Source organism: Octopus sinensis, linkage group LG9 (genome assembly GCF_006345805.1).
Source record: "Octopus sinensis linkage group LG9, ASM634580v1, whole genome shotgun sequence".
Lineage (NCBI taxonomy): Eukaryota > Metazoa > Mollusca > Cephalopoda > Octopoda > Octopodidae > Octopus > Octopus sinensis.
Genome location: NC_043005.1, coordinates 81669066 through 81681870, shown reverse-complemented (window position 1 = coordinate 81681870; position 12805 = coordinate 81669066). Strand labels below are relative to the sequence as shown.

Here is a 12805-nt window from a genome sequence, read left to right as displayed (position 1 = left end):
GTGATTCATAGTTTCTAACACCCATCCTGATTCTTCTCTCGAAAAATCTTGAAAAAGTCAAGAGTGTTATTCTTCTCCGTCTGATCAAATTATTAAGATATAATGAAAGTAGTTATATATTAATGCTATCTTAGAAATACATTGATTTTGTGTGTGCATCTATATTCATAAAGACATTATAATATGTACGATAGTATGCTATTTAATGGCGGGCTTATAGCTAAAGTATCATTGTCGTATGTAGTTCATTGATGACGTAACTACTCTTTAAAATAGATTATCAGCATTTAGGATGTAACTGGAAGAAGGAAACGGAATATGTTTCATATTTTAAACGAAATTTTATGTATAGTTCCCAACATTTAAAAATCAGATTTCTATAGTTATATGCAGTGAAGCTGTATCGATTCGAATAAAGTGAATAAATATATCGAAATCTACAGCTGGGTTGTCTCTTGATCGGAATATGTATTTCTACCAAAAATGATTGTTCGATATCTCAAAGAAGTACAGAACTCTGTTAAAAAATATCAGATAGACCATCAATTGTTATATATTGTTATGTTCGAGGATTTTTTTTCTAGTATTGTTCCATTGACAATACGTCGTATAGAAATATGTTCCAAGCATAATTTAATCGGGCTTATGAACTACAAATTTACAGAGAAATGTCTAGACTTTGTATAAAAGACAGCACCAATAATAACAGCAGCAATGACAACGATCACAAAAAAAAGGCCACAACAACAACGAAAATAACAAGAGTAATAAAGAGTGTAACTGTGGTAATGGCAGTAGCGATTGTTCTGGCAAAAATTACAATAGCAAAGTAGAACAAAGAAAATTTAGATAAAATACTTGTTTGAAACAAACATCTCAAGTGAGAAACTGATAAGACAAACGAAAGTGAATTTAGAACGAGAAAGAGACTGAAACAAAAGCATAAAGATAAGAAGTGAGAGATTTGTTGATTGTTAGCTTGGAATTTAGTTTAATTATTTGGCGTTAATTAATCATTTTTAATATACTTCTTTGAAATTTCTTCAACTTTATATTTACATCGGACCCTTGAGATTTCGCTTCAGTTTTATCTTCTGTTTTTCATTGTATTTATTGTTTATACACGTCTCCTGCAAATATCATTTGGCTTTCATTGTGTGACAAGTTTCCTAGCGCTCTTCAGAAACATAAAGAACTGGAGTCGTGTGTAACCGATCGATAGTGTGTCGACGTCCCTGATAATTAGTCAAATTCATGTCTTATCACCAATATTTTGCCCATATAGGTCCAAAAAGATTGTTCGATACGACAGAACACAAAGTAGAGTAACAATCCCCTGAGGTAAATTTTCAGCAGGATGAATTAACCAAAGAGAAAAATCACCAGAACTGATGGTAAAATGGGGATGTATTGTTTCACTATTAACAAGATTGGAATAGGATTAATTCGACAAAGGAAAGACATCTGTGTTTGCGTACAGCAAAATAAAATAAAAAACAAAACATAGCAAATAAATATCCGACAAAACCCATCGTCAGCGTAAATTTGAAGTATACGAAGGTCAACTGAAGTAAAAGAACTTAGTATAGAGCCAATGGAAGATGGACATTAGGAAGGGAGAAAACAGGCTGAAAGTATGGAAGATTAATTTTAGTGAAGGAAAAACAACATATCACTAGTTTACTCCATCTATTCCTGTGCTGCGGAGCGAACATTTGATATTCGCTGGAACGTTACATCCTAAACAATGGAGACATCTCTCTGTGGTCGCTTGATCTGCATAAAATGGTAGCTAAACTGCCTCGAAATTATACCATTCCGACTTCATTTAATAGCTACATTCGATAATGTTGTACTCTGTAGTACTAGAATAACAGTATGATCACGACCAGAGCAAAGCTGAGCATATGTCGATTCGATAATTCATTACACAAATATAACGATGTCTCCGATCAATATAGCATGGCTCTCCGTCGGTTGCGACAACGAGTGTTCCAGTTGATCCGATCCGATCAACGGAACAGTGGCTTTGTGAAATTAACCCGCAAGTGGTTGAGCACTTCACGAACACGCGACTTCTTAAACAGAGAGATTTAGCGTGACACAGAATCTGGCTCTTAGAATTACTGGTACAACTCATTTTTGCCAGCTGAAGGGAAATAAAGTGCCTTGCTCAAGGGCACAACGTGCTGCCGGGAATAGAACCCATGGCTATACGATTGCGAGTCGAATACCCTAACCTCTGAGCCACGCGCTTTTCTATTTTTACAAATACTTTGCTGTTGACGTGCAGTGTTGATTTCAAACCCGTTCGCAGACACAAGAGTAGCATTGTTAAGAAACTGAAAAAAAAAGTATTAAAAAGGTTATGGCTGTGTGGTAAGAAGCGTGCTTCCCAACCATATGGCTCCAAGTTCATTCCCACTGCGTGGTGCCTTGGGAAAGTTTCTTCTACTATAATCTCGGGCCGACAAAAGCTTTGTGAATGGATTTCGTAGATGGAAACTGAAAGAAGCCCGTCCTATATATGTATATGTATATATCTGTATGTCTATATTTGTCTTGTCACCATCGTTTGACAGCCGATGTTGGTGTATTTACATCCCCGTAACTTGGCGGTTCGGTAGAAGAGTCCAATAGAATAAGTAGCAGGCTCACAAAGAATAAGTCTTGGGGTCGATTTGCTCGACTAAAGGCGGTGCTCCAGCATGACTGAAACAAGTAAAAGCGTAAAAGATTAAACGGCAAAAAGATATTCAGGGATACACATATGGAAGATCTAGCTCCCAACTTTGGAATTAAAAGCTATACCAATCACTGCACTATACGGCCCTGCGTAATACCAAAGACCCCTTGTCTTCTCGAATAAAGACACTGTACTGCAACAGCTTGAGTTTCAAGGGACCACAACTGTTTAATACCCTGCCAAACAGCCTCAGAGATCTGCGAGGTGTAGATGTGGAAACTTTCAAAAGGCACCTGGGCAAATTTCAATCTGAAATCCCGGGTGAACCCACACCACGACAGGAGGCACGAGGAAGAGCAGTTTCGTCCAACTCGCTTCTTCACCAAAAACACAACAAAAGGGAGACCCCGAAACACTGAAATGTAGTGCTTGAGTTTCAAGGGACCACAACTGTTTAATACCCTGCCAAACAACTTCAGAAATTTGCGACGTGTAGATGTCATGTGGAAACTTTCAAAAGGCACCTGGGTAAATTTCTATCTGAAATCCACATAGCAAAAGGAGGCACAAAGAAGAGCAGTTTCGTCCAACTCGCTTCTTTACCGAAAACACTACGAAAAGGAGATCCCAAAACACTGAAATGTGGTGCTCCAGCCTCTGGCTGAAACCAGTAAAGGACTAAAACAAAACAAGTAAAATAAAACCAGGAAACAAATAATGACTATTTTGAGACTATAAAGAAAGTAATGAAGATTCTGGTGATATTCAGGACGATGATGGTCGTCCTTGTCGTGATGGTTATTCTAATGAGGATAATAGAAAAGAAAGAGTAAAAAGATAATGAGAAAAAAAATCATGAAAATATTAATTATGAAAATGGTTAGGATGAACGTGAAGATATCGTAACGAGATTGATGATAATTATGAAACTTCTTCCCCGCCTCCCCATCCTGATCGTCATAATGTGATTTTTGAAAAGAGGATGATACAATCGTGATCATACCATAACAATATTAATAATGCCAATAACGGTAACAATAATAATGATGCTGACGATGATGCTGATGGTGGACTACCGCGTCGAAGGCGATGTAGGAGCGTTCAACTTTCGCTGAATGACCTGCGCAAATGAGTTTGTTTATAGTGATCAAATGTATGCGTTGTACATCAGCTCATTCCCTCCATCAAATCGACGTTGCCTGAACAGAGGCACGGTGTACCACGTGACTGGTGCCGAAGCGATCGCCGAGCAACGTGAGATGAATTGTTTCGCTCAAGTCCAGAAACTGATCTCGCGATAGTGAGGGCAAAACCTGAACCACTGGGCAATGAGTTCATGAATCTTAACCACTGGGCATGAAAAACAAGAACAACAAGAAAAACAAGAAAAACAGCAACAACAATAATAATGGTATCAAATTTTGCCATTTTAGGGACGGGATATGTCGATTGCATCGACCCAAGTGTTCAACTGGTACTTAATTTATCGCCCCGAAAGAATGAAAGACAAAGTTAACGTCGGCGGAGTTTGAACGCAGAACGTAGTGGCAGGCGAAATACTGCTAAGCATTTCGCCGCCTCATTAATAATAATAATAGGGATTATAACAACAACAACAACAATAATAATCATAATCATAACAACACACAGATACAGTACCAGGCAGTGGCTCTCATGGCTTATGATGTTAACTGAAAGGAAACGTTATCATGTACATGATTTATCTTGGTACAAATGATGGGCTGCATCAAATACCACAGATTTGTTAGTTTATTGACCTTAACCAACTGAACGTAACCCTTAGTGGCTGACGATATGCACATCTCTGATCACGAACAGGAGATACTAGGGAGTTTCATATCCATGTGTTCAGAGGTATTCTTTTGGGGTGAATAATTCACCACTGGAAACATATGTGTTTTGTTCAACATCCTGAAACAACCCTTATTCAGGAACCTTTGGACCAGGATAAGCTTCTCGACATGAAGAAATTTCTAACTTGACTCCATCTGCAGGGTCTTGCGCAGTTTATGTTGATAATGGGTCACCATGTCACGCACATATGGTTGTGATGCATGAGCCTGATGTACTCTTATTAGACGAATAGTCATGATGAATATATAGGGCTTGATATGTTTGTCCCTCAGCGTCACTTCGATGGCACGCATTGCTCTCTCGCTCAATAATAATAATAATAATAATGATAATAATATTTTTACTAGAAGCACAACGCCTCAAATTTGGAGAAGGGATTATTAAGTCCATTACATTGACTCCAGTGCGCAAATGGCACTTTAATCGAGCCCGAAAAGATGGAATGCAATGTCGACCTCAGCGGAATTTGAATTCAGAACGATGGGCTACAACAAATATTCTGCTCTGTGCCACAGATTTGCTTGTCAGTTATTTGACATTAACCAGTTGAACATCTCCCTTAGTGGCTGACGACAGATCCCTCTTTGATCACGAGCAGAAGCAGTGGGGGCGGTATCATAGCCATAACTGAGAAGAATTGTCTGGGGTTTGCATAATTCACCTCTGGAAACTTGTGTTTTTCGTGCAACATCCTTAAACAAATGTTGTTCATGGAACTTTTGAGCGGGACGGGCTGCTCGGCATAAAGAAAATCGTAACTCCATCTTACCTGCAATGTCATGTGCTGTTTAGTCGAGTGGTGGTTATGGTGTTAGTGGTGGTAGTGTTCATTGTAGTGGTGGTAATAGTGATGTCGGTGGTGATGAGGATGAGGAGGGTGGTGATGCTGAATATAAAAGTGATGGTGATTGTGTTGGTGATGGTAATGAGGATGATGATGATGATGAAAAATAATAGAATAAAGTGGAATATATTGAAAATGCACAACGTACATAAAACTGATGTAAAAATAAGAAAAACCAGGAAGGGGAGAAAAGGACAGGATATATTGCACTAATACCTTTGAGAATTGTTCGGTTTTATTGATGATGAATGGATGAAAAGTTAAACTACCATTATTAAACTGTAGAACGTAAACATCTCAGAAGATTTTATTCATCAAAATTGTTTCTGTTATTCAAAATGAATTTAGTGCAGAGAATGAGAAAAGCTTCAAAAAATTAGATTACAATTGATTTTTATACACAAAAGGATATATTGCTCTCCGTTGAAATAACGTGATGGAAATATATTACAATATTTGTCAAAAAGCATCGAAGGATACCAAGAGGGAAATAGGAGACGAATGGTTACGTGGAATTGGTTTTTATAAAGTAGAAGATTAGGCCTCTAATATCTATAGTCAACTACATTTCGGCCTTAGGTATGCCGTCTTTATTTTTCTCAAATTCGTCATACCCTTAAAACTAATAAAGTAGGGTGAGTGCGGGTCTAGCAGTCGTTTTGATGTGAATGATAAGTCTGTTTGTATATGTGGGTGTGAGAGATTTATGTATGCGATGCGTTGCTAGTACTGATTACGTTAAAATTTCAGCTGTTGCTTTTCTTTTTCCGCTGTTGTAGATGATTTTGGTGTGAGCTCTGACTAAGTCTATGATCGAAGACAACCGAGCAGACAATATAGATTATGTTGTCTGCTCGTATATTTCCGAGTTTTATTACTGAAATATATAAGCCAGAGACACCCACGTGCAAATGGACATGTACACCTAAATCTATTTATTTTCTACTCGCGAATTAATATGTTGCTGAATGCAAATATCCGTCTATATGATCACATTACAAAATTACACATACATACACAAGGTGTGTATATTGTGTATATACATAAATATATAGACATACATATATACATACATATATGTGTGTTTGCACGCGCGGGGTTTGTGTGAATCGAAAGAAAACTATCATTTAGGTAAAGATAATTTTTCCTCATATATATTTCTTTACTACCCACAAGGGGTTAAACACATAGGGGACAAACAAGGACAGACAAACGGATTAAGTCGATTATATTGACCCCAGTGCGTAACTGGTACTTAATTTATCGACCCCGAAACTATGAAAGACAAAGTCGACCTCGGCGGAATTTGAACCCAGAACGTAACGGCAGACGAAATACGCTACACATTTCGCCCGGCGAGCTAACGTTTCTTATTTCTTTATTGCCCACAACGGGCTAAACATAGAGGAGACAAACGGATTCAGTCGATTATATCGACCCCAGTGCGTAACTGGTTCTTATTTAATCGACCCCAGTGCGTAACTGGTTCTTATTTAATCGACCCCGAAAGGATGAAAGGCAAAGTCGACCTCGGCGGAATTTGAACTCAGGACGTAGCGGCAGACGAAATATCGCTAAGCATATCGTCCGGCGTGCTAACGTTTCTGACGGCTCGCCGCCTTCGATATTCCTTCATATATTTAACTAATTACTATCAGTCTGAATAAGCTAAGTACATTGGCAGTATACGAAACCAAGCGCATTCATTTGACGGAATGTAAATTTATCATTATAACAAGGTGCATTATTTTTAGAGTCGCTGCAATAGATTAATTTGTCTAAGGAGATATAAACGTGTAGTGGTTCGAAATTAGAATATTGATGTGGTGACCTAAATATACGAGTAATTTAGTGTGTCAATCTACAATTTCCACTACGTGAATTTTATCATGTTAAAAATTCTTTTTAGCTAAGAACTATATATACTTAAATGATTAATTTGCATAGTGTTAAGGAAAACTGCTCTAAATCTTAAATAAGTTATAGATACGATGTTATTTTCTGTAAAGTAGGGTCTGATGGGAAATTTATACTTATCTCAAAGACATTGCAATGAACAAGATGTAAATTGTATTGACTCGGCAATCAAAGATGCATAATAACTTCTCGATGGTTTATCGCTTGTAATTCAGTGTCGCTCTGTTTTACTTAGTATAATATTCCAATAACAGATGACTATGAACAGAATTGATAAAACCTAAAAAAACGACACACATAAATGTTTAAGTGATATTTTACCGAATTAATATTGCAAAATTGAGCTTATACATTTTTTTATTGCTGTTAAATAATAAGGCTCCAATAATTGGTATAATCTATACAAAGATCAGAGATGTTGAATGGTAACATTGAAAGAGTAACATTTAATAACCTTTGATTGTATTACTTTTAATATCTATATTTGCCATTGAAATGGATAATTGCTTACAGTTTTTTATTTATCCCTACCTTATTTAAATTATTTTAATTGCTTGTATCGAACGATCAGTAAAAATGTTTATTCTATTAAAGTGCTTTTTTATGGCCATTTTTCTCTTTTAAATGTTATGTATATCTTCTATATTTTGATATCTACAGAGAAATAACGGACAACATATATACTTCATAGTACGTTGATTTTATTAATTAAACGCATTCAATACTTCGTAGAATATTGAAAAATCTTTTTGCCCCTAAAGTATTCAAAATTGCCGTTCAATAAATGTTGACGTTTCTCCTTGAAAGCAACATAAAAAATAAGCCAAGAATTAACAAACTTAATAGAGAGACTAACTAAGAATGTTTACTCAATGTATAGACTGTTTATTGTCTATATTGCTACAAATTGTGTTAAAATATAACACATGAACCAGGACTAAATTTCTATTTTCCAAATAAGTATATGTCTTTTGGCATCATACAGCATTTCTTTCCATTAAATTAAAGTAAGTTTGAAATAGAGTGGTGTTAAACAAAAACAGACATTTGCTAATATTGCTGAAAATATTTAAAAAATTACAATGAAAGAATTAACAGACGAATAGATTCCTTTTGTGAGTCTTGCTATATATTGCTGAAGGGTTTATTTTTTGCTCGATAAAAAAACTTGCGACCAAGTGAGATAAAGCTTTGTAGCATAAGTAAAGAACTGCTTAATATGACACTAGTTATATTAATATACACATATGAACAAACAAACGTTATTGCTTTAATTTTTCTAATATAATTTGGAAGGTTTCCAAATATAGAAGAAAACCAAGTGCCAAAACGAGTAGGAATTAGGCAAAAGTTTTCAATGTGAAATTTTTATCTACTACAACCGAATATGTAGCAGCACTTCTTGGTAAAATAATAGTTGTTTCTATCACACACAAGCGCCAGTACGTGTGTGTGTATATATCTGTATTTTTTATTATTATTTCGTCTAGTTTCAGCTCACGAGCTGTGGCCATGTATATATCATCATCATCTGATTAACGTCTGGCAGAAACGTTAGCACGCCGGGCGAAATGCGTAGCCGTATTTCGTCTGCCGTTACGTTCTGAGTTCAAATTCCGCCGAGGTCGACTTTGCCTTTCATCCTTTCGGGGTCGATTAAATAAGTACCAGTTACGCACTGGGGTCGATATAATCGACTTAATCCGTTTGTCTGTCCTTGTTTGTCCTCTCTGTGTTTGGCCCCTTGTGGGTAGTAAAGAAATAGATATATACATGGCCACAGCTCGTGAGCTGAAACTAGATGAAATAAAAAAAAAGACAGATAGATAGACAAATAGATAGATTGGTAGGTACATGGATGGATAGATAGATAGATAGATATACGCACAAGCGTGTATATGTATATTTGTGTATGAGTGTGTGTGTGCGTGCTTGTGTGTATGCAAGTTTGTACGTATATATATATATATATATGAATTTGCGTATCAATAAGAGAGTACTTGAGCAAGATGATTTTTTTTTGCCCCACATGCCATATGAAATGCAACATATAATTTAGTATCGTGACTTATGAAGTCTTAATACATTAAGTGACACGTTTTTTTTTCTTAAATTCACCACACGTTCTCAAACAAAGGTTTTGGGCTAATGTAGTTTCAGTACTTTACAGGTGAACGAAAGACAACATGGTTATCTCTGACACACCATTGATCACATATTCTCTCGATCAGCTATGATCTGGAAGCAAAATATAACACTATTGATAAGAGTAATTTTATGAAAATTAATAATAGTAACAAATCTATAAAATGTGGTTTGATTCATCTTCATCAAATTATTGAAATCAATCCGAAATTTTCAGAATACAACCCACAAACAGATTTCTGCTTAGACTTTAATGGTTTTGTCTCTGAAATTTGTTTCAAATGTTATTAAACATATATGAGATTTTTGCTAATATTGACCCCAAAATGCTATACTGTTTTAACAAGGTTTCTCTCCTCTCTATAGAAACAAAATTAAATGATTAAAATATGTGTTACTCTGACATGAGTATTAATTTCGTTTCACAATTGGGAATTAAAAAAATGTTTATGTGACATTGATGGAATACAAAATCAGAGTAATGAGGAATATATGTTTTACATTAACCCAACATTTAAACATATTTTTGTTTCTCTTTGCTTTAAAGCCTGCTTGTTATTCTATATATCATTTCTAATGTCACCATATCGATTTGATAGGCAACATATAAACTAAATTAATTTTGATATCTTATACATACGATTTCATTATTATTATTTTCATTGTTGTAGGTTCGTGTCCAGATAGTGGTGCAATTTGCCAAAGTCGGTGAGATAGACACCCTTAAGGAACAATACTCGGCTGATGTTATTGTTAAAGGAAAATGGCGGGAACCGGCTCTTGATGGTCAGACACACACAGTAAGTTGTTTACATTTATTAAATACATTTGAAAATTTTGTCTCACATAAATAAATGAATACATAAAAACCATAACACAATTAAGGCATGAGATATTTATTTAAAATAATCATACATTTATACCATTCACTTCAGATTCTTGACTTACAATTATTAAACAAGTGTTTCTCTGTTAATCGGCGTGTGACATATGCACCAGTTAAAATTAATTTGCATTTATGGTGTGGTTAGTTATGATTATATTTCTTAATTATATTATCTTCTTCGTGTGCCGTGCTGTTATATTTGTGAGTATGTGGCATAGGAAGTTAATAACTACTTCAGATTTAGGTACCATTCCAGCAATTCTGAGTTTAGACGTGAGGTCAGTGAACTTGACCGCAGAATTAAACCAGTACTTTATTTTGTTGACTCTGTGGGAATGAACTGTAAAGATAACCTCAGTAGGGTTCGAAAACAGAAAATGAATAATTTCAGAATGTAAAGCGCAATAATAAAGCGATTTCAGATTTAGACACAAGGGTTGCTGTAGTGAAGGATGGAGTTTCTCTTTACCACTTATCTCACCCTTTCACTGGTGCTACTTTTTATCGAACTCAGAAATATGAACGGAAATACTGACTTTGAAAGAATTTCAACGCAAAATGTGAAAAGCCGGATGAAATACTGTATAACGAGGTTTTTGTAATGGAAAAAAAAAAACAGACAAAAGCCTTCAAACAACAGCGAAAACCATTTCTACCTTTGTTCTGGTAGGAGGGTGAAGTCGATTTCCTCGATCTCAATACTCAATTGGTTCGTACTTTGTCGAGCACGAAAGAATGAAAGGTATAGCTGACCTCAACTGCATTCGAACTCAGAATGAAAAGAGCTGGACAAAGTGCTCCTAAGCCCGGCGTCGTAACAATTTCACAGCTCACCGCCTCAGCAATTACGAAAATAAAATTTAAAAGCATACTCAATATTCCATTTAATTCCCACAATTGATTATGAATATTAAAATTTATTTCTCCGCATTCACTACATTTTCAGTTCAGCGGTTGCTTGAATATAAAGATTAAGTTATCGAGCAAAAAACAGAATTATAATATAGTCAGTTTCTTCAATCTGGTCACATGCACTATTGCTTCCTGTCATACCTATCAGCTTAAATTAGGTCAAATGCGTGACTTTTACTCAAACGGAATTATTGGACAGTAATCTCTAACTGGATCTAAGAACGACTTTTTTCTACTTTTCACACGACTTTGCTCCTTTTGGCGAACAGGTCGTTGTTTACGTCCATTTTATAAGCATTTATACACTGAGTGGCTTATTGCAGTGGATGATCACTTTTCTATCACTATTGTATAGATGATATTTTATACATGTAAAATAACCCTTACAAATTTGGGCACCAGGCAATCAATTTTGAGGGGAGGGAATTAATCGATTGCATCGAATTAAACCCATTCCATTCAGTGCTCCACTAGTATTTAAATTATTCATCGTGAAAGAATTAAAGGCGATGTCGGACTCGGCGGAATTTGAGATCAGGTCATAAACAACCGGGAGAACGATTTTGTCAGTTCAACCAACCTCTGCACATGTATAATATTTTCTTGTCTAGGTACAAGGCCCGAAATTTGGGAGAAGGGAGCCAGTCGATTAGACCGATCTCAGTGCGTAATTGGTACTAAATTTACTGACCCCGAAAGGATGAAAGACAAAGTCGACCTCGGCAGAATTTGAACTCAAAATGTAAAATCAGATGAAATATCGCTAAGCATTTCGCCAGGCGGGCTGTTTCTTATTTCTTTACTACCCACAAGGGGCTATACACAGAGGGGAAAAACAAGGACAGACAAACGGATTAAGTGGATTACATCGTCCCCATTGCGTAAATGGTACTTATTTAATCGACCCCGAAAAGATGAAAGGCAAAGTCAACCTCGGCGGAATTTCTTTACTACCCACAAGGGGCTAAACACAGAGAGTATAAACAAGGACAAACAAACAGATTAAGTCGATTATATCGACCCCAGTGCGTAACTGCTACTTATTTAATCGACCCCGAAAGGATGAAAGGCACAGTCGACCTCGGCGGAATTTGAACTTAGAACGTAGCGGCAGACGAAATGCCGCTAATCATTTCACCCGGCGTGCTAACGTTTCTGCCAGCTCGCCACCTTGCACATGTATAATAATACTACATTAATCTATTCAGTTTTTGCATGTGTTAGTGAGTTTTGACTATATGAGCGCTAACTAAAGATACTGAACTTCTTTAATAACAAACTCCTACAGAGTTGCCAGTATAGGATCTATGAAACTTCGACGCGCCTGCTGACTTGAATTGCCTAATTTGCGAAGTAGAATGAATTATTTGTTCTTAGATATGATATTGATTGTGTGGATTGTAGTGTTCAGGTATAAGACACCGTTTTCTAAACGACGTGAAAGTGTATAAAATATATTCTTGGCGTTTAGAGGTCGGAAATGCTGTCTTCAGTGCAAGAGTAAGAATGATACATGTTTTTAATCCAGGACGATCTATAT

At 36.1% G+C, this 12805-nt stretch overlaps 1 protein-coding gene across 7 annotated transcripts in view; it reads left to right on the top strand.

Annotated features, from left to right (window-relative positions):
• LOC115215706 (cys-loop ligand-gated ion channel-like) overlaps positions 1 to 12805 on the top strand; it is a 538804-nt gene that overhangs the window by 199177 nt on the left and 326822 nt on the right. For all 7 annotated transcript variants that reach the window (XM_036506053.1, XM_036506054.1, XM_036506051.1 and 4 more), the window contains exon 2: positions 10139 to 10267. In XM_036506053.1, coding sequence (XP_036361946.1) covers positions 10139 to 10267 — 129 coding nt within the window. The remainder of the gene's footprint in view (positions 1 to 10138; positions 10268 to 12805) is intronic.